The sequence below is a fragment of the Festucalex cinctus genome, chromosome 16, assembly GCF_051991245.1.
Source record: "Festucalex cinctus isolate MCC-2025b chromosome 16, RoL_Fcin_1.0, whole genome shotgun sequence".
Lineage (NCBI taxonomy): Eukaryota > Metazoa > Chordata > Actinopteri > Syngnathiformes > Syngnathidae > Festucalex > Festucalex cinctus.
Genome location: NC_135426.1, coordinates 19,723,389 through 19,743,258, shown reverse-complemented (window position 1 = coordinate 19,743,258; position 19,870 = coordinate 19,723,389). Strand labels below are relative to the sequence as shown.

Sequence of the window (19,870 nt, the reverse complement as noted above, 5' to 3'; positions counted from 1 at the left end):
ACTTCAAGGTAAAGGCGTCAAAAATACAATTTCCTCGTAAAAAAAAAAAAAAAAGAACTACTAAAGTCAAAGTAGAAAGTGTTGTATTCAAACTGTTTTAAAAAACAAACAAACAGCATATTAGGCTTAGACCGTGTGTTAAGAGTTGTGTGTAATATTATAGTCAATTTATATTTAATGCACGTATCCAAGTTATTCACCATAAAGGTGGACTTTTACTCTAACAAGCATTGTTGAAAAGGAATAGATGGTTTAAGCAAAATGGAAGCATGGTGTTAAAGTTGGACGTAATGGATGTTGTTTTTCAACACAAGATCAACCAATGGGGTCAACTATAACAAAAGTGGAGCTATTGGAAATTGATGAATTGAATGAGCAAACAAAGGAGTTTTCTCTTCTTTAATTCAGGGTCACACACAGACACACTTACATCCCACAATGGAATGTTGTCATGGTTCAACACACAATTGCACATGTTTAACACGTTTGTCAAGTAACACATACAACAGTCTTCCAGCAGCCTTTGCCAGGAGTCAGAGGTAGCATGTCAGAGTTCAGCATCCAAGTCGGCTGACGGCCCCGATGCGATCCATCTTCAAGCCGAAGCATCCTCGTCCTCCAAGCGACGTCCACTTCCCGCCGCGTCGATTCATCTTGGCTTGCCGCCGCAGGAGATCCACAAGGAAGCGCGAGCCCCCCGCCGCCTCTTCTTCCTGTTTCGGGGGGACGGCCGGGCCTTCCGCTGAGCCCTCAGACTGGGGCGGAGGGGACAATAGGAGAGAGGAGAGCCGCGATCCAAACAATGCAGTCATGGCCTGAAGACAAAAGCAAGTACAACTATTGGTAAAATTTGCTTACTTGTAATGAATTAGTGATTTTATTTATTTTCTTTTATTTTGTGGCAGCATGTGGTGGATGGGTTGTTATTACTGATTGTCAGGCAAAAATAGGTTTTAAAAAATTAGCTGCATGCTTCAGCTCACTCCACAGGTTTTCAATCAGGTTGAGGTCTGGAAACTGACTTAAGTGCATTACACACCTTCGTTAATGAGGCCCCAGTTGTTTTTAGATCATTCCAACTCATTTTGTAAATCTTCCATGGTTCCTGCATAGGAACCAGCCAATTTGCAGGGAATTGAAATCATTTTATTTCTGCAGTTTTTGATCTGGACCTGGACCGACCTTGACATCGCGGCTCCGAGGCGGCGGCCTGGCCTGGGCGGCGAGTGTGAGGATGAAGATGAGGACCAGGAGGGAGAGGAAGGAGGCGGCCGAGGCATCCATTTTTAGGTCAGTAACGCTGTGCTGTGATTGGCCGGAATCTTTGTTGTCGTTTCAACGCCTGTCCCAAGATCCCGACAGAGCTCGTGTCGGTCGTCGTTACCTAATCGATATAAAGTCTTTTTTCCGAGCCAAAAAAAAAAGAAGTTCCTCCCAGTCGGGATGCGTCTGAGGACCAAGGTCCCCGCCGGCCTTTTATAGCAATTTGGTGGCGTGATGTCACGCATGCTTGGCTCTGGGGTCGCCGTGGTGACTGTGTCTCTGTCTCTCTCTCTCTCTCTCTCTCTCTCTCACGCACACTCACAAACTGAAGGTTTGGAAGTGGTGATTGGGAGTGTTGAAGTGGGATTGATGCTTTGATGGGAAGTCACCTGGACATGATTCCATCCATGTTATATCCATCCATCTTCTTCTCCAAGACGGGCAATTATAGACATCCATTTGCATTTAATTGGACAATATAAAGTCTTCAATGAACCTAGCATGCATGTACATTCCAAAATAATGTATGCTAGGTGAATTGAAAAGTGTCCAAAGTGATCCACACAAAGTGATTGTGATTCACACCTGTGGACAATTCCGGTTCACCGTGCCGCTTCCATCCAGGTTCATGTGAGAAAAGTCATCATCATCATCATCACTTTTTTTTTTTTTCCCCCCACGGTGACCCCCGGACTTCGCATCACGCCCCCTCGTAAAGTGTCGCCGCGGCGACCGGGTCGTCCCGGTGAAATATTTCCTACGGGAGGGGTGCCGGGAGGCACGTTACGGAGGTTCACATGGTGCAGACCCCAAGGTGTGGCTAATGACCCGCCCGCCCCTCTTTTGTCTCGGCCCCCAGATTGACGTCATCGAATACACACGCAGTGATGGGCCTTTTTTTTTGCCTTGTGATTGATGTGCTATTGTGTGTGCTAGCAATATGCACACATCTGTCTATATATATGTTGATAGTGCATGTATTATACATTTTATGTATACATATAACAATATCAAAATAAAAAAAAAAAATGTATATTATAAAATACTATATATCAGTGGTGTCCAAACTACGGCCCAGGGGCCATTTGCCCGCGACATATGCTAAAAATGGCATTTGACTCAGTTCAAATAAAATAAAATAAGAAGGGAGGGGATGGAAAAACAGGCGCCATTAAAGGTTATTTTAGTTCACTAAAACTAATGAAAAAACTAAAATTCAAAAAACAATATTGTTACCGAAATAAAATAAAACCGAAAACACTTTTTAAAAAAACGAAAATTAACTGAAACTACATTTTATGTTTACAAAACTAACTAAAACTATAATTATAGCAAACATGTCCTTCGTTTTAGTCTTTGGTAATTAATTTAATGCATGAGCCTTTGGGGATGATTTTAAATGTGATTTTTAGTAGATTTATTTTGACATAAACCGGAATGATGACGTTTTAAAGTATGTCACACAGAAGTGACGTCATCTAGCAGCAGCCAATAGAAAAGCACCTTCAGATGACGTCGCTCCCATAGTGTTTTTTTAAATATTGCGCACAAGTAATACACATTGAAGAAAAACAAATACTAATACTGAAACTAACAAACTAAACTAAGCATTTTTAAAGAACTAGACTAATAAAAACAGAGCCAGCCTAATAACCCTACTGTCATATTACAAATAAATTGGTTTATATACTGTAGCATTTTTCGAAATATGCAAAAGCACAAATAAATTATTTGGACCTATTTTTAGGACTGAACACATCTATCTATATATGTTATTAACCATTTTTATAAATAAAATTAAAAAAAAAGTTTCATTATGCGTTGTGTAGAATTTTGAGGGTGAAAAAAAACAAAAAAAAAACTATTTTGGAATAATGCTGTACCATAACAAACTATCCTTTTTTTCCCCCCCGCCCTCTTCCACCTTCTCTCTCTTTTCCCATCTTTCTTTCCCCATCTTCTGTTCTTTCTTCCCCCTTTTTTCTTCCCATCTCTCTCTTTCTCCTCGCCCTCCACACACACTTCGACGCGGACATTGCTGGCAGTGGTTTTGTCTTTGATGATGTCTTGTCACATGGCCGCCGCCCATCGCCAGGCAACCGGCGGCCTTCGCCCAAACGTCCACGTTGACGTCACAGATGCGTGTGTGTGTGTGTTATTGACTCGGTGACGTTAGATTGTTGTTTTTCATTGTTTTTATTGTTGTTGTTGTTTTGTCTTCTGTGGAAAACAGCAGCCGGGGCCTCAGTGGATCTTGGGGTGGCGGAAGTCCTTGCCGGCGAACTTGGCCTTGTCGCCCAGCTCCTCCTCGATCCTGGGGGGGGGGCACAGCAGAGAGGAGAAGGGTGGGTGGAAGGAAGGAAGTAAACCAGAATGTAAACCAGGAAGTGCTTACCTCATCAGCTGATTGTATTTGGCCAAACGCTCGGACCTGCAGGGGGCGCCGGTCTTGATCTACAGCACAGACGGTATAGATTGCGATTTTACTATATTTTAGCAAAGTGCAAGATGTGAAGCCCTTATCAATCCTTCTTAGCGCTTTTTTTTTTTTTTTTGGGTGTGACCTGTCCAGTGCAGAGTCCGACCACCAAGTCAGAGATGAACGTGTCCTCGGTCTCTCCTGAACGATGACTGACCATCACGCCCCAGCCGCTGCTCTGAGCCAGCTTGCACCTGCCACCCGCACACAGGTGAGGTCAGACAGACAGACAGACAGCCAAAACGGTTAGGCAAACGGGTGTCTTACGCGCGAATGGACTCGGTGACGGAGCCGATCTGGTTGACTTTAAGCAGCAGGCAGTTGCAGGCCTTCTTGTCCACCGCCTGTTGGATCCTCTTAGGGTTGGTCACCGTCAGGTCATCTCCTACGATCTGATAGGCCGCACTTTTAGCTAAAGCGGACTGTCGGGATATATTTGCGTGTGATGCGAGACGGCGGCCGTCACCTGGATGTCCACGGAGGACGTGAATTTGGCCCAGTGCTCCCAGTCGTCCTGGTCAAACGGGTCCTCGATGGACTGGACTGGACAGAGGAGGCAGGTGTTAACCACCTAGCTTGTTGTTTTTGTGTAGTTTTTAGCCTACCGGGGTAGTTCTTGATGAAGCTGCGGTACAAGTCCCCGAGCTTCTCGCCGCTGATGTGTCTGGAAGGGTCGTCGGGCGACTTGAAGTCCAGGTCGTACTTTCCGGCGCGGAAGAACTCGGATGCCGCCACATCCATACCGATGATGATCTTGTCCGGGTAGCCGGCCTTCTCGATGGCCGTCTTCAACAGCTCCAGAGCTACGGCGCATGATGATGTCATGACCACAGACATCAAATATAGAACGGAATGTACGTACACCATGCCACCATATTGGATGTGTCAAATGGAATGATGGCTGCTTGGAGTTACTTAGTTTCAAGGGCAGATCTGACACATTCAACATGGCTGACGTATTGCGTGCATTTGACACCGACGTCGCGCCGGCGTCTCACCTTCGTTGTTCTCCAGGATGTTGGGTGCGAAGCCTCCCTCGTCACCCACGTTGGTGGCGTCCTTGCCGTACTTGGCCTTGATGACATTCTTCAGGTTGTGGTAGACCTGCGGGACGGACGACGGACCGTTAAAAGGGCCGGCGCCGCGCCGCGCCAACTGCCGCCACGCGCCGGCGTGAGCCTCACCTCGGCGCCGATCCTCATGGCCTCGTGGAAGTTGGAGGCGCCCACAGGCAGGATCATGAACTCCTGCATGGCCAGTTTGTTCCCGGCGTGACTTCCCCCGTTGATCACGTTGAAGGCCTACGGGCGATACACACTGATACCTAAGACACTAGGCTAATAGCGCCCTTGTAGCATTTAGTCCAGATCCCACAAGTGAAGAACAACCGCTTTACTGGTGACGGTTTTCCAAAACTGATTTCCACTAGTGGTTTACATTTCTGCACGTTCGTAGAATTATGTTGCCGCACTCGTAGAACCAATATTTAGGAAAGTTTATTCAACTACTGCCTCTCACTTCGGTGCACTAAGACAACTATGTTTTTTCCACTGCTGGCTTTCACTAGTAGGGATGTAACGATAACTTCAATATCGTGATATCAAAACTACCACAATATATCGTCGCCGTCGTGTCACAATATTAAAACCAGCACATCTGTTCAAAGGTCAGGTTGATTTCCATTTGTGCACTTCTAGCACCCTCTGGTGGCTAGCTTTTTAGTGCAATTTAATTTTCACAAGGCATGTTTTGGCCCCTATATGTTTGAAATCCACGCTAATGGTCACATGAAGGGGCAACGTAATATGCTTATATGTGGGGGAACTCGCTGTGTGCTTGCACTAGCAAGTAAGTGCCTCAATATTAATTATTAGTGATTGTAGGTTGTTTATTTTATTTTTTACAATATTGTGACCTTTTTTGTATCGCCAACCTCCGCACAATATTGTTATAATTATCGTATCGTGAGCTTCGTATGGTGATGTTTGGATATCGTTACATCCCTATTCACTACTAGTGAAATATTTGTCAACTAGTAAAACAACCAGGGCACACTAGTAGAACGACTATCTTACTATTGACATTTTTAGTGAGGCTGTGTGCTACGACTACTACTAGTGACATAAAATTCTACTCGTCAATATCTGGTGCTACAGTGTCCTAGTACCTTCTGCACTACTGTGTAGTGGTTCTAATAGAAAGTAGAAATAATGATAATGGTGCACTAGTAGAACAACTAGAGTGCACTAGTAATTTTCTTTTTTTACACGGTGTGACGTTTCTGTACACTAGCAAAATGGCTAGTACACACTGGTAGAAAAATTACTTGTTACTAGTGAGGCAGAACTAGCTAGTTGGGTCCTGGTTGTTCTAGAAATTTACTAGTGACATTATAAAATGCAGCTAGTTAATAACTAGCACTACAACAATGTTCTTGCACATGGCATTATCTATTTCCTTCCATGATTGTATGACATTTCTGCACACTAGTAGAACAAATGTCTTACGAATGACGTTTTTTCACTTATGTATGACATTTCTGTGCACTAGTAGAACTACATGTTGCACTTGATAGCTGCGCACTATTCACTAGTGGTACTAGTAACAGCAGTTGCCAGCTAGTGTACAGTCGAGCTTCACTAGTAGCATGTGGTTGTCCTACTAGCGTGTCCTAGACGTTCTACTAGTGTGTTACGTCTTATTAATGAGGACAAAAAGTGTACTTGTACTATTATGGACAATGGAGCGCACTAGTAGGATATGGACGAAATATTCTACGCTTGTTCTAAGCACTGACGGGAACGGGAAGGATGACGTCCTTGTGTCCGGCCAGGTCGGCGATGTGGCGGTAGAGGGGGACGCCCTTCTCCGCGGCTCCCGCCTTGCAGACGGCCAGCGACACGCCCAAGATGGCGTTGGCGCCAAACTTAGCTGCCGAGACAGACGGGTGACAGTCGGGTTAAGACGCCGACGGACAAGCCCGAGACAAAACAGGACGGGTGGACTCACATTTGTTGTCGGTGCCGTCCAACTCCAGCATGAAGTTGTCGATCTTCTCCTGCTCGACGACGCTGAAATTCTGGAACGGGACGGATAGCCGCTTAGTGCCTGAGCACCAAATGTGGTACTACTTTCCTATTAGACATGAATAGTGAACTGTGAAGCTGAGGAGGGAATTACTGTGCAGTGGTGCCTTGAGATATGAGTGTAATTTGTTTCCCTGACCACGCTCATAACACTTGTATCTCAAATCATCTTTCCCCATTGAAATGAAGGGGAATACCATTAACACATTCATTGCCAGACCAGAAAAAAAAAAGCATCATTTGACGTCTTTTTCCGTCAATGGCAGTGAATGAGTTAAACATGGTAAAAATCAATGAAGCAATTATAAATTGTTGATATAATGTACAGCAGGTGTGTCCAAACTTTTTCCTCTGAGGGCCACATACAGAAAAATAGAAAGCTGCAAGGGCCACTTTGATTTTTTTTTTTTTTAAGTTATTTATTAACACATTCATTGCCAGACCAGAAAAAAATGCATCATTTGACGTCTATTTCCGTCAATGGCAGTGAATGAGTTAATAAGTTCCAGCATCCACCTCCCCCCCCCCCCAAAAAAAAAAATCTGTTTTTTTTAATAAGGAAAAATATCACAATAATATTGTTCTTAATAAAATAATTAAAATGGGTGTACACAAACAGTTTTTGCATTAGGATTTAATGCTGCAATTTAATTCATTTAATTCACTCGCCTTGGCCACCGGGAGGCAGTATAATACAGTCATGCCGAAACAAACGAAGAAGAATAGTCCTAGTAGTATTCACTAAAATGTTGTAATGGTCACTTTTGTAGAGGATAAAAAAATATATATATATGCTTGTGAGTATTGATTGTGCTCAAGTATAGTGTTATCATGTCAATGATGTTTTCTATTTCATGTTAACACTAATCTAGTAGGCCATCCTAAAGGCAATATTTTTGTTGTTGTTGTTTTTGTCTTTGGTTAATGTTTAGTTTCCGAGTAAATTTCACGTGGGAGTTGAAGCCTCATTTTTGATGAACTCTTAAGTGGGATCAGTCGTATCTCAAGGCACTACTGCAGTATTCACCTTAGCAATGAGGCCGGGGGCGATGTCCTTGTTGACGTGCTCCACCGCCTTCAGGGTCCCTAAAGAAAAGTAACAAACAATTGAATGTCTGGACTGTCGTGGAAAGGCGGCGACGGGGGCGTACCTTTGCCCAGGTAGCGGCTCTTGTCGCCATCTCGCAGTTCCAGGGCCTCGTGGACGCCGGTGGAGGCGCCGCTGGGGACCGCCGCTCTGAAGTGACCTGAGTAAAATGGAGGACAACTGAGTCTTTGTGAACGCTAGGCTAGGCTAGGCTACTCTCGGCTATGCCGCACGCTCACCCTTGGCGGTCCACAGGTCCACTTCCACTGTGGGGTTCCCTCTGGAGTCGAGAATCTCCCGAGCGTGGATTTTTGTGATGGACATCTTGTCTGAGGACAAGAAGTAGTGCATGTGAAAATCACTCAAGCCCCGCAACCCCCCCCAGCTAATCTGAATCAGCGTGGGGGGGTGGCAACACTGTACGGTACAGAAATATTTGCGCTATTAATACCGTGACCTTCTCTAATCATTTCAATGAGCTAAAGCATTGGCTTCGTGCTAACTTCCCAGTATTTGTACAGGAAATAGCTAAGCTAGCTAATGAAAAGTCCTGTAGTATTTTAATTCATTCATTGAGCAGTTCTTCACCTAAATTATGTAATGTGTTTTTTTATTACATGTATCACAAATCATTTAATTGACTTAAATATTTGTAAGAAAAGTAAATGGTTGGTAGTTACCTTATTAGTTAAATGAAACCGTTTTAATATTAAATTATAAATTAAAGTACAGAAAAATTAAAGTAAATTGAATAATGAGTGGATAATACAAATCATGCATTTTTAATTTATAATCTAAAATTAGCATGAATTTTTTTTTTTACATAAAATACAAAACTATTAATAAAAAAAAAAAAAAAAATTATAAATACACATTTTGCCTTTTTTCCCTTTACTTTTGTAAATATTTGTTAGATCAGTTAGCAACAATGCAATTTAAAACAAGCGTCAATTACTCTTATTATGAAAATAAACAATTATATGTTACCATTAAAACTTTTTTTTTTTTTTTTTTTTTTTAAATCTAATCGAGGAGTAACTTCTCAGTCAAACGTGGCCCTTGAACTCAAAAGTTTGTCCACCCCTCTGGACTTTGTCTTCACTTCCTGTTTGTCTCAACTTTGACCTTGTGAAGGTCGCTCACAAATGACAAGAAAATAGCACAAGTGGAAGAGCGTGTGTGGGCGGACATGGGAGGGGGCCTACCTCAGCTGTCTTCAGTGTGGGGGGGCTGCTGGTGCGGGTGGTTTGTCCGATCGGAGAGGAACTGTCCCACTGCCACGAGGAAGTGTCCTGCAAGGGGGCTGTAGGCGGCTCTTTATGGACTTCAGCTGCCTTGGGGGCGGGCCCAGCAGGAGGCCAAGGGAGCGTGTGCAAATTTGTTGCGGCTGTCATCTTCAAGCCTGTTTGCGTGCATGTGTTCGAATGTAACATGTGTCACACGGTAACGTCATGTGTGCGTGAGAGTGAGAGAGACTAGAACTTGTCTTTGTGTGTCTGAGACTTAAGGATGAAACTTGAAACCAATGAAATTTTTGAGTTCATTTGTAGTTGGGTAGAGGATGTTAAGTCACCAATTCTCGAAATCCACATTTGTTGCATTCTTTTTACCCAAAAAAAAAAAAAAGTGATTTTATAGTATGTGTGTAATAGTCAGTCAGTCCCTGGCTTGCACCAAGAGAAGGTCAGAGTTCATCTACAGGAGAAATGTGACACGCTCAGCCTTCAAGCAAAGGTCAGTCACAGCCCCGCACACACTTTAACCTTTACATTCACCTTTAGCGGTGGAGAGCAGAAATAGAAAAGTCATCTTAAGGACTGGCCGGCGCGAAAGTGGCCAGCAGGTCTGCCTCGCACTTGTGAGGCCCAGGGTTCGAATCCAGGCTCCGGCCTTGCTGCGTGGACTCTTAACTGTTTGTCTTGATGTGCGCTGTGATTGGCTGGCGGCTCGTCCAGAGTGTCGCATTGCAGATTAGCGTAGTAGGAAATGGATGATATTCATAACTATGTGTACAACTGTACATCAGCGTGACGATTGCGTAACACTTACAGTCGTAGTCGCCCACCATTTGAGTGACTTCATCATGTGTTCAGTGTCATATGATGACTTTAATCCTTGTGTGTGCATGTCTCCATTTGTGTGTTCTTCTGTCTGTTCCTGTTTGTGTCATTCTTAGTGGTTGTGTCTTCATTTTTGTGTGTATCGCTGTAAGTTAGTGTTTCTGTACATCTGTGTGTCCTTCCAGGTGTTTTGTGTTTGTATAGGTCTGCATCAATATGTATTTGTATGTCTTGTGTTTTTGTATCACAGTGTGCAATTAATCAAAATTCAATTACAATTTCAATTACAAATTACAAAATTGGCATGATAAAAAAAAACAACTAAATAAAATAATACTAATTTTGAGTCGTTTAAATGTATACACTTGTACCTTTTTTATTTTTAAAATGACTAATAAATCTTGCTTGGTCCAAAAGAAATTTGCATAATTCTAGTGTATCAAATAAATTTGTCTTATTTTTTACATTTAAACATATTCCTGTTTTGTACCAAAAAAAAAAAAATCATCCTACCATGTCTGTTTTTTGTGCGTCTACGAGTCTCTGTGTTTGTATGTTTTTGTGTCTTAGTTTCCGAGTGTCCCAGTGTGTCATCTCCATGTTTGTGTGTCTGTATCACCGTTTGTGCGTTCTTGTTAGTCACAAATACAACAACATGGCATTGACATGAAGTCCGACCAACTGTCCCAAAGTTTTTAATAGATCCCCATCATATTTAGCATCGGTAACCATGGTGATGCTGGTTGTTGTTGGGCTGGTAAACGACTGAAAGCTCTAATCCATAAATCCTAAATCCTCATTTGTTCCATTCTTTTTTACAAAAACACCTGTGCATGTGTGTGTTTGTGCGTCCGTCTCTGTCCACGTGTGTTAGCGGTCGAGCACGTAGGTCTTGTACAGGCGGTTCATCTGCTCCAGGAAGATGAAGGTGAGCACCGTGTGCGGTCCGAGGCGAGCGTAGTACGGCGTGAAGCCTTTCCACAGCGAGAAGAAGCCCTCGTTGCCCACCACGCGCACCAGCACCTCCTACAGGTCAGAGCACATACCGGCATGCTCACACCATCATTTTTCGGTATTTTGGAAAGCGGTTTGGTCATTGATTTCATCCCGCGCAGACTCACCAGGCCGTTCTTGTACTCGGGTTTGCCGTCGATCATCCTCATGTTCTGAATCCTGGAAAAAAAAAACAAGGCGTGTGTAGGAATAATTGTAAATAAGTTATCATACATTTGCTGCAAGGAAGAACTGCTTCTGCTTGCAATGAAGAATGTTTTGCTCTGTTCCCAGTCACATTCACATAGCCTGGCTATTTGAATAGGACTCAAAAGCTGAAGAACCACAACATTAACGCAGCAGAATAGTTCGAGCCAGTCTGCTGAGGTCGCCTGTTTCCTGTTAAGAAATGATTGTAAACTTGACCACACGTACTCAGCAATCTTCCACTCACATGCACAACACACAGACAAACAGGTACACTGTGTTCCAACTATGCCTTGCATTTGCATTTTTATGGTTGGAACACCCATGTAACGAGGGGCGTGGAAAACCCAAAAAATAGAGAGGGTGAGGAAAGGAATCTTCGGAGAGTGGAGGAGTGAATTATGTCAGTCAGTTCCTCTCCTCGCGAGCCCTGAACTGAGTGTCTTCTCTCCTTTTTGTGTCGTGTTTAATAGATGTCAAACAGGTAACCCTGACAGCGTGAGAGGCGCACGCCCCGGTCCGGCGACCGATGGGGTCTCACCTGGTCTTGACGATGTCGACGGGCATGGACGCTGCCGTGGTGACCAGGCCGCTGATCATACTGGCGCAGAAATGACACAGGATGTCGTCGCCGAAGTAACCTAAAGGGCACGAAACGCACGTGAGTGGACACAAGCTGGGTGAACGTGCGTGCGAAGCGTATTTACCGGTGTCCAGCAGTGCTTGTTTGGACTGTGAGTAAGACGCCAGCTGGGCGGCATTGACCACAACTGCACGTGCCATGGTGGGAATACACCCCTTTAAAAAAACAAAAAAAAAAAACAGAAAAGTGAGCCAGGGCAGGCCAAGAAATGTGCGTGTGGCAGGCAGGTTGGCGCTCACCCTCCACAGCGTAGTGATCCCCTCCTCACGCATGATCCGAGCCAGGGCGTTAAACACGTTGGTGTAACCTCGTCGCTGGTCAGCAGGAAGTCTGCGTGCATGATGTCATTTGAGAGCATGCCACAATTGTGCAGTGACGTATAGTAGCGAGGGTATGATGACGTGACCCTCACCGTCCGTCCGCCGTCATCCGGATGAGCGCCACCTCGGCCGGCGTTCCCACGAACGCCCCCGTCGCGCCGGCCGTCATCCCAATCAGAGCCTGCAGGGGGAGCACAGTACAGTGTCAGAGTGGAGCGCCGTTCAGTGATGGATGGAGGTCGTGGTGGATGACGTCGAGCACCTTGAGGAAGAAGTTTGGCGGGCGTCCGTCGGCTGACGTCATCTTCTCGAACAAGATGGTGTAGATGCCGAGACGGGTGGTGGTGTAGGTGGCCTGGCGCAGCAGACCTGCCGATAGACTGAGATGGACACACGGAGCGGACATTAACCACTAGTAGTCAGGAAGGTGAAAGGTCACGCTGGCCTACCCAGTGTAGATGCCGCTGATGCCTTCGTTCTTCAAGATGGAGGCAAGCGCGTGGAAGCTGGTTTTGTACTCGCGAGCCTTGGTGCCCTGACCGCTCAGCTGCATGCGGTTCTTCACCAGGTCCAGGGGCTGCACGAACACGGTGGCGCCCATCCTATATGCCAATCACACCCAGCCAGCACACAGACACACACCGTTAATCAGGTTTATGCTGTTCAAAAAAGTTGGCCTAGTTCCAGAGCTATTTTAAAACCGGCTTTTCCATTTACCAACGAATCTGAACATGATTGGATTATTTCAACACTACTATGAGTTAATATGGATAAGGAAAATGATGAACAGGATGCTCTTTATTGGACAGCAAGATGAAAGGGGGAGAAAAAGCGCTTGTCAGTCAGACACGAAGAGCTCAAAGGTGATCGATAAACTCGGGAATGGCGACAGCTAGCGGGCTAACGAGCTCGGTTGCTATCTGTTAGCGCGCTAGTCTAGACAGCTAGCGGTTCCGCTTACCCGGCCAAGCCTCCGAAGAGGAACTTGATGGCCTTCGGAGACGTCTTGCTCTTCGGAGACGTCATGGTTGGGCCGCTCCAATTCCGATTCCCGGCTCCCTTCCTGTCTTTGTACCTGCCTGTGGGCCGGACAGTCCACCTGCAGCAGCCGGGCCAAGGTGACACTGTGAAGAGGCACGGCGGGTCACATGAGGCGATGGGCCAATCAGCAAACGTGGCCGAATGGTTCCGAACACTTGTGCAGGCCGAGGACCAATCAACAGCAGCGACCGAATATTTCCGATCACTCTGTTACCTTTAAAGTAGCTCGGAAATTAGATAATCAGTGTCTGATAACAACGGGAAATGATACGCGAACGCACAGCTAAAGTTTAGAACCGACACTCTTTGATTCTGGGTGTAAGAACGAAAACAAAAAGTTAGTTCAAATGTTTTGTTTTGAACTGTTTTTGAGATTTTAGCACATTTTGTTCTTCTGACGTAAACGTCAGAATTTGCATTTGCAGTCGACGCTCATTGGTTGGCTACTAAAGGAGGCGTGGCTAGGTCATGTTTGAGGCAGTGTAACAAGCCGAACCCTAAATTAATGTTAAACCGGTTAGTGAAGCCAAACACGATTAATGACAATTTTGAAATAATTTAAGAGCTATTGTTGTTCTCCCGAGAGCACACAGTAAAAGAGTAGCACACACTACGTCAAATAGAAATGAAAACGAATAGTGTACTGTTGTCTGTACTTCAGACAAAATGCCATGCAATGCTACCATCTGGCGGCTAATAGGAGTAAATACAACCAAGTGGGAAATGGAATTTATGTTATAATTGGCAAGTGACGTTTTTATGTGTCTGCAGAGGTTATACATTTATATATTAATTCAACAAAAGACAATAACGAAAAGTTATCTTTTTATTTGTCAAATTTGTATTTATTCTTTTAAGCGAGGTTCATGAACGTCTTGGCCACCTTTCTCTCTGCCCCCTTCATTTATATATGGCTGCCTCAGTTTTTTTCCTCCTTCTTGGGCTTCCGGGGCTTGTTGCCTAGCAACGTGTCCATCTCCGCGATAAGGGCCGGACTTAGCTGTGACAGGACCTGAAAGAGAGCAGGATGCGCTCTGTGTTTATTGCTGTGTGACTTCTTGGTGCTCAATGATTCAGATGACATCTGATTGGTTGTTTTAGCCGTGGGTTACCTGGATGGAGCTGAGGTTCTCCATTAGCTGCTCTGTGTTGGACACGCCAAGTAGAACCGAACTGATGCCTTCACTGCGCAGACACCAGGCTGACACACACCAAGTTATGCCTTTACTACTTCGTCGAACTTGTGTATGTCACCATGTGTGCGTATACCAATGGCAAGCTGAGCGGGGGTGCATCCGAGCCTGTCCGCGAGCAGGTGGAGCTCTTTGACTTTACTCAGCTGCTGCTTGGCCTCGTCGCTATAAAGACGTTCCTTCAGCCAACCGTGACCCTGCACATGCATTATGCATCGTTGGTCACCATGGCAACAGATGATAATGATGGTTGTTTTGGGACGTTGCACCTTTATGGCAGCTCTGGAGCTTTGCGGAACACCACTGTTGTATTTTCCCGTGAGCATTCCACAGGCTAAAGGTGACCACGTCATGGTTCCGATACCTGAAATACGTCACATTAACTGGGTGTGTGTCGCATTGGGTGACGGCGTGTGTGGTACCGATCTTGTGGTAGAGTTCTGGCAAGTGTAGTTCCACTTTGTCTCGCTGAAAGTAGTGATACTCGGCCTGCTCACACACTGGAGGAACCAGATTAAACTGTCGAGCGATGGAGTATGCTTCCTGTCAGACACAGAAGACGTCGTTTTTGTAGTACGCTAAAGTTTCAGGCTCCAGCCCAGATGGAGTTTACCATGATCTCCACCGCATTCCAGCGTGAAGTGCCCCAGTACATGGCCATGCCCTGGTTGATCACAAATGTCATTGCTCGCACCACCTCTGCGTACACACACACACACGCACGGGGCTATGTGTTAGCTTGCTAATTGTTAGCATCGTAGCTTTGGATGTCAAATGCCTTCCCGAACCCTCCATGGGCGAGTTGACGTCGCTCCTGTTGGCAAAGACGATGTCGACGTAGTCCAGCTTCAGCCTGGCAAGTGAACCGCGAAGCCCTTTGTACACACACAAACACATTTTTAGTGTTGGTTTAAATTTAAATTCATCCAAGGGTTAGCATGTTTGTTACGTTTGTCTCTTTGCACCTTCAATGATGTGTTTCCGCGACAGCCCTCGCTCTGTCTCGGCCCTGCAAATTGCAACGCAAAGTTAACATCTCTGCTCATCTTTTCTTGTGACTGTCAAATCATACTCACTGTCCACCCCAGTAGATTTTTGTGGTCACCACATAGCTGGACCGCCTGCTCAACAACAACATCAATCAAAACAGCAACAATAAAAGCAGGACACGAGTCACTTTTTATTATCATTCTCGCTTCACCTCCAGTCTTTCTTCTCTAGGATGTTTCCCAAAGTTGTCTCAGCCCTGAAATACACACATGGTTACATGATTCTAGCGCACACTCAGACACAAACACTTGGTGTGCAGCGTACCTGCCAGAGGCGTAGACTTCGGCCGTGTCAAACAAGTTGACGCCGTTGTCGTACGCCAACGTCATCACACTCTCTGCCATCTACGCATAAAAACACACACAGTGTCAAGGACATGTTGTTTGTGAGGTGATTACGAAAACCGCACACACACACCTCATCGGAGATCTGAGAGCCAAACGTCACCCACGTTCCTGTGAAGAGAAAATAAGCACAGAATTCCGTGTGTTTGTGTGTGGTGTGTGCATGGTGTTCACCTAGTCCCAAACAGGACACCTTGAGTCCGGTTTTTCCGAGATATCTGAAAAAGACCAAATGATGTTGGTATTGTATCAATTGGCATTGCGTGAAATAATGCAATTATCAGAAAGGGACCAAAAATTAAAATGATGTGGATAATTGTCATTTGGACGGTGGCCATTGGGTGGCACGACAGCCAACAAACAGGAAGTGGAGGGCCCAAAGAAGGAGGTGCTGTGGGCGTCTAGCTCACTCACCTGTAGGGCATGCAGCTGTCCTCCATGGTGACATCACACTCCCTCATGTAGATTTCCAGCCTCCGCCTCTCCATCACCCTCTTGGCCGCCTCCAGGATGTGAAACGCCAGTACCGATTCTTCTTTCTCTTTTGCATCCTTCCTGCCATCCGCTTTATCCGCTTTCCCGCAATGCCCTCTCGTGACCTTGGGCTTCTTGGTGAAACCGTACAGCTCTTCCACGGAAAACTTGCCGCCTTTTCCCGTCGGCGGCGCTGGCGCCCGGCTCGCGAACATAGCTAAAAAAAAAAAAAACCGAGCTTGGATTCAGAAAGTAACTTTCTAAGGTTCCCTAAAAACTTAATATGTGTTAGATTAATAAGTTAGATTTTCCTGTAACAATGCTAATGACAATGTGGTGCATTTGTCTACCTGGTGGTTTGTGGTCTGTCCCCCGTCCGTCCGTCCACCTTTATCCGCCCGTGCGCTCGCATGCTTTTTAAACCGAGCCCTTGCACTAATCCGACCTATCACGGATCGCATACCATGATTAAAAGTAAGAAACACCAAAATACCAGGGCCTGTATACAGATGTCACGCGTGGACGCTTGCCCACTTTTTGATTTGATCGCACCCTAATCCTCACCCTCCCCATCCCCGCCGTCCCCATCATATGTGTTTACAGCTGTGACGTCTGACCCCGGTGAGGCTGGACTTTAGCTCACAATCCATGATGACCTTGTACGGAGGACAGAGGATTTGGTTTCTTCTGGATGGAGAGTGTTTCAGGTGCATTAATAGCAATAATAACCCGGAATGTTGACACATGCTCTTTTAACCGATGGGAAAACGTGTGGTCAGACCATCAATCTGTTTGTCCTCATATATCTCCACCTCAAATGATAAACAACCTGGCACAGGTTCGTGTAGAGAAAACAGGCTCTATTATCCCAACTCTTGACTCATGGTTGAATCCATAGTTCAATCTTTCTTGGGCCATCCATCCATTTTCTATTGTTTCTCCGCATTAGGGTTACTCGGATTTGGAGCCAATCCCACTGGACTTTGTGTAAGAGAGGTACACCTGGGACTGGTCACCACTCAATTGCAAGCCACATATAGACAGGCAACCATTCATAATTACGTTTCCATCCACGAGCAATTTTGAGTACGTTCAATCAACAACAGGGATTCGAACTCAGAACCTTTCGACTGCCTGCCCTACCCACTCGGTTAGCTTGCCAGGCTGTTTGTCAGCTTCGTAATCGGGGTCATGTCCATGACTCCACCAGGCAGTCGGTGCACGCTTGCGTTCCCAAGCAACACGGCTTTGTCAACATAATAATCTGCCGCCACCTGGTGGACATTAGTACAGCAACAGCTCCGACGTACCAACGAGATGTTCATTAGATTTAAGTCTCACATATTCACAACGCATGTTTAGTAGAAAATCATCCCGTATTTATGGCCAACACCCCGATAATGAATTATTGAGCTTCGTATCATCGTTAGAAATTTTACGCCGCTTCAAAGGTAGCATCATTTCGACACTATCAGGACCCTGGGACTGCTGCCCGTTGCTGCCGCCGTCCTGGGTAATAATTTATGTGAGGCAGTTTTAAAATTGCACACATACACGTGATTCATCGGGTAATTTAAAATGTATTATGTGTTGTGTCTTCCATTTTCTTTCTTTTTCTTTACGGGCTATTTCACAGATGAGTATACGGCGCACATATTGTAATCAGGCATATCAGCAGGCTTCTTTGTATTGGGGGTCCTACGGGAAATGGGAAAACAAGGTAAATACAGATTTCGTTTAATAAATTCCTCTGTAATTTTTTACTTCCGAAGACTTTAGTTCCCTCTTTCGTTTCAAGCCATTGAATTTAACAATACTGTGAGGACGGGCGTGGTGCTTATAAGGGAATTGGCCATTTAAAATCCCCGAATTCCAATGTAAAACCTGATGCGGCAGCAAGGTGAGATAGTGGTTTTCACGTCTGCCTCACAGTTCGGTCGTTGGTTTGAATCTCACCATTGCTTTAGTGGAGGTTTTCCTTCCACATACTGTACCAACAACACGTCTAAGTGCCATAGAAAAAAAGGACAATTTGAAATGTCAAAATGGTATTCCCGATCATTTGTGGTGTGTGTTTCAGATGACAGTTCATAACTTGTACATATTCGACCGAAATGGGAAGTGCCTGTATTACAACGAGTGGAACCGAAAGAAGCAAGCTGGCATCTCAAAGGAGGAAGTACGGTAGAACTTCTTACAGTCTTTACAGCGGCACCTTGGCTTATAAATTGTCCAACTTCATCATTTGCATTGATATCGCAGAAGTTATAAACCTTTGAACAACTGATATTGAACAAAAGTGCTGCAAAAATACATGCAGATAACAGTACAGTAGCTTACTTGTACTGTATTATGTATTACACTGCCCCCTGTTGGGCCAGGCGTGCACACCAGGAACAGCACAATGTCCATTGAATTGAAGTGATGATGTCAATCATGATGTAAACTTGTTAAATTATTTACATTCCATTTAATAATGTTATTACTGTAGGTTTTTGTCGTAATTAAACGTTTCAAATTTTGGGAGTGGAACATATTTGTGGCATTTCCATTCATTTCAATGGGTAAAGTTGATTTCAGTACAAGTGATGTGTTGAACTAATGAATCCTCTTTTCAAGTAGGATAAAAAAATATATAAATCAGTGACTGTTTTGCCTGTAGGAGTACAAGCTGATGTATGGCATGCTGTTCTCCATCCGCTCCTTCGTCAGTAAAATGTCTCCTTTGGACTTGTATCCTTTGAACAAGAACAACCCAGGTTTGTTTGTCAGTCTGTTTGTCATCATTTATTTTCCATGCCACCTGTCCTTGTCAGGGTGAATATCCACCTCAAAAAATGAACAACCTAGACATGAGTGTCTGTCTGTCCGCATCACACATGTTCCTTAGCCGTTTTCAGAAAGGAGGGCTTCCAGTCCTTTCAAACCAGCCGCTATCGTCTTCACTACTTCGAGACCCCCAGTGGACTCAAGTTTGTCATGAACACAGATCTAGCCGTGAGCAACGCAAGGGACGCTTTGCAGCACATCTACAGCAATGTCCGTGAGGCACCACGTAAATCAACACCATTATCCCCACATGAATGACGTGTGCGGGCGCGCTTGTGTTTCAGCTGTACGTGGAGAACATCGTCAAGAACCCGACGTGCGTCCTGGGTAACACGTTGGAAAGCGATCTCTTCAGCACACGACTGGACGCTTTTGTCAGAGCTCTGCCGTATTACAGCCCACGCACCACTTGACACGTTTCTCATTTTGAGGGTTCTGATGGAGGTGACTGGATGTTTGAGTCGAGCATTAAAGTGGTGCGACATTCATGTGGTTTGGGTCTTTTATTTCAAAATGTAAAAATGCCCGTTTGAGGCTTTGCCTGCTTCTGTGAACTTTCTTCCTTTGTTATTTTTTCTCTGATGATTTCACCCATTCTGATTTTCTTCTAATTCGGTATATTTGTTCATGCCATCTTTGTTCCCTTCCGTTCATCCATTCTTACTACCTCCATTTATTATTTTCATTATCCCTTCAATTCGTTCTTTCATTCAGTCCTTCCCTTAACCACCCTTTCTTTCCTTCATGTCACACATCTTTTTTCCCTGCTTCCTTCTATCCTTACCAAACTTGCATCCTCAC

General features: G+C 45.0%; 5 protein-coding genes across 10 annotated transcripts; 1 reads left to right on the top strand and 4 right to left on the bottom strand.

The window, feature by feature from the left end:
* Positions 1 to 385: 385 nt before the first annotated feature.
* LOC144003948 (C-type natriuretic peptide 2-like) lies at positions 386 to 1,892 on the bottom strand. The gene is made up of 2 exons (XM_077500693.1): positions 1,183 to 1,892; positions 386 to 815 (listed from the first exon to the last, which is right to left on the bottom strand). Exons 1-2 carry the CDS (start codon positions 1,282 to 1,284, stop codon positions 555 to 557), a joined length of 363 nt encoding a protein of 120 aa, XP_077356819.1. The 5' UTR covers positions 1,285 to 1,892; the 3' UTR covers positions 386 to 554.
* Positions 1,893 to 3,440: 1,548 nt separating this feature from the next.
* On the bottom strand, positions 3,441 to 9,273 carry eno3 (enolase 3, (beta, muscle)). The gene is made up of 14 exons (XM_077500687.1): positions 9,121 to 9,273; positions 8,155 to 8,244; positions 7,980 to 8,075; positions 7,856 to 7,914; positions 6,752 to 6,821; positions 6,540 to 6,673; positions 4,927 to 5,043; positions 4,741 to 4,846; positions 4,348 to 4,545; positions 4,209 to 4,285; positions 4,010 to 4,134; positions 3,828 to 3,936; positions 3,659 to 3,717; positions 3,441 to 3,577 (listed from the first exon to the last, which is right to left on the bottom strand). Exons 2-14 carry the CDS (start codon positions 8,237 to 8,239, stop codon positions 3,508 to 3,510), a joined length of 1,305 nt encoding a protein of 434 aa, XP_077356813.1. The 5' UTR covers positions 8,240 to 8,244; positions 9,121 to 9,273; the 3' UTR covers positions 3,441 to 3,507.
* Positions 9,274 to 10,654: 1,381 nt separating this feature from the next.
* slc25a11 (solute carrier family 25 member 11) lies at positions 10,655 to 13,314 on the bottom strand. Its single transcript, XM_077500692.1, has 9 exons — positions 13,100 to 13,314; positions 12,588 to 12,740; positions 12,401 to 12,518; positions 12,231 to 12,319; positions 12,058 to 12,148; positions 11,883 to 11,973; positions 11,717 to 11,816; positions 11,097 to 11,148; positions 10,655 to 11,001 (listed from the first exon to the last, which is right to left on the bottom strand). The coding sequence occupies exons 1-9, from the start codon at positions 13,162 to 13,164 to the stop codon at positions 10,846 to 10,848; spliced, it is 915 nt and encodes a 304-aa protein (XP_077356818.1). The 5' UTR covers positions 13,165 to 13,314; the 3' UTR covers positions 10,655 to 10,845.
* Positions 10,850 to 19,557, top strand: trappc1 (trafficking protein particle complex subunit 1). Of its 4 annotated transcripts, XM_077500690.1 has the most exons (7): positions 10,850 to 11,007; positions 11,649 to 11,836; positions 16,844 to 16,947; positions 18,321 to 18,419; positions 18,903 to 18,973; positions 19,141 to 19,279; positions 19,354 to 19,557. In XM_077500690.1, the coding sequence occupies exons 4-7, from the start codon at positions 18,321 to 18,323 to the stop codon at positions 19,480 to 19,482; spliced, it is 438 nt and encodes a 145-aa protein (XP_077356816.1). In that variant the 5' UTR covers positions 10,850 to 11,007; positions 11,649 to 11,836; positions 16,844 to 16,947; the 3' UTR covers positions 19,483 to 19,557. The 4 variants fall into 4 exon arrangements, with proteins under 4 accessions (XP_077356816.1, XP_077356817.1, XP_077356814.1 ...); XM_077500691.1 differs by lacking the exon at positions 16,844 to 16,947; XM_077500688.1 differs by lacking the exons at positions 10,850 to 11,007; positions 11,649 to 11,836; positions 16,844 to 16,947 and adding exons at positions 17,008 to 17,753; positions 17,877 to 17,960.
* LOC144003943 (voltage-gated potassium channel subunit beta-2-like) lies at positions 14,063 to 17,720 on the bottom strand. Of its 3 annotated transcripts, XM_077500686.1 has the most exons (15): positions 16,591 to 17,718; positions 16,181 to 16,457; positions 15,941 to 15,984; positions 15,840 to 15,877; positions 15,687 to 15,766; positions 15,574 to 15,618; positions 15,449 to 15,493; positions 15,338 to 15,381; positions 15,161 to 15,247; positions 14,986 to 15,071; positions 14,795 to 14,915; positions 14,642 to 14,736; positions 14,449 to 14,569; positions 14,292 to 14,380; positions 14,063 to 14,191 (listed from the first exon to the last, which is right to left on the bottom strand). In XM_077500686.1, the coding sequence occupies exons 2-15, from the start codon at positions 16,453 to 16,455 to the stop codon at positions 14,099 to 14,101; spliced, it is 1,263 nt and encodes a 420-aa protein (XP_077356812.1). In that variant the 5' UTR covers positions 16,456 to 16,457; positions 16,591 to 17,718; the 3' UTR covers positions 14,063 to 14,098. The 3 variants fall into 3 exon arrangements, with proteins under 3 accessions (XP_077356812.1, XP_077356810.1, XP_077356811.1); XM_077500684.1 differs by having other exon boundaries at positions 14,449 to 14,736; positions 16,591 to 17,720; XM_077500685.1 differs by having other exon boundaries at positions 15,840 to 15,984.
* Positions 19,558 to 19,870: the final 313 nt, after the last annotated feature.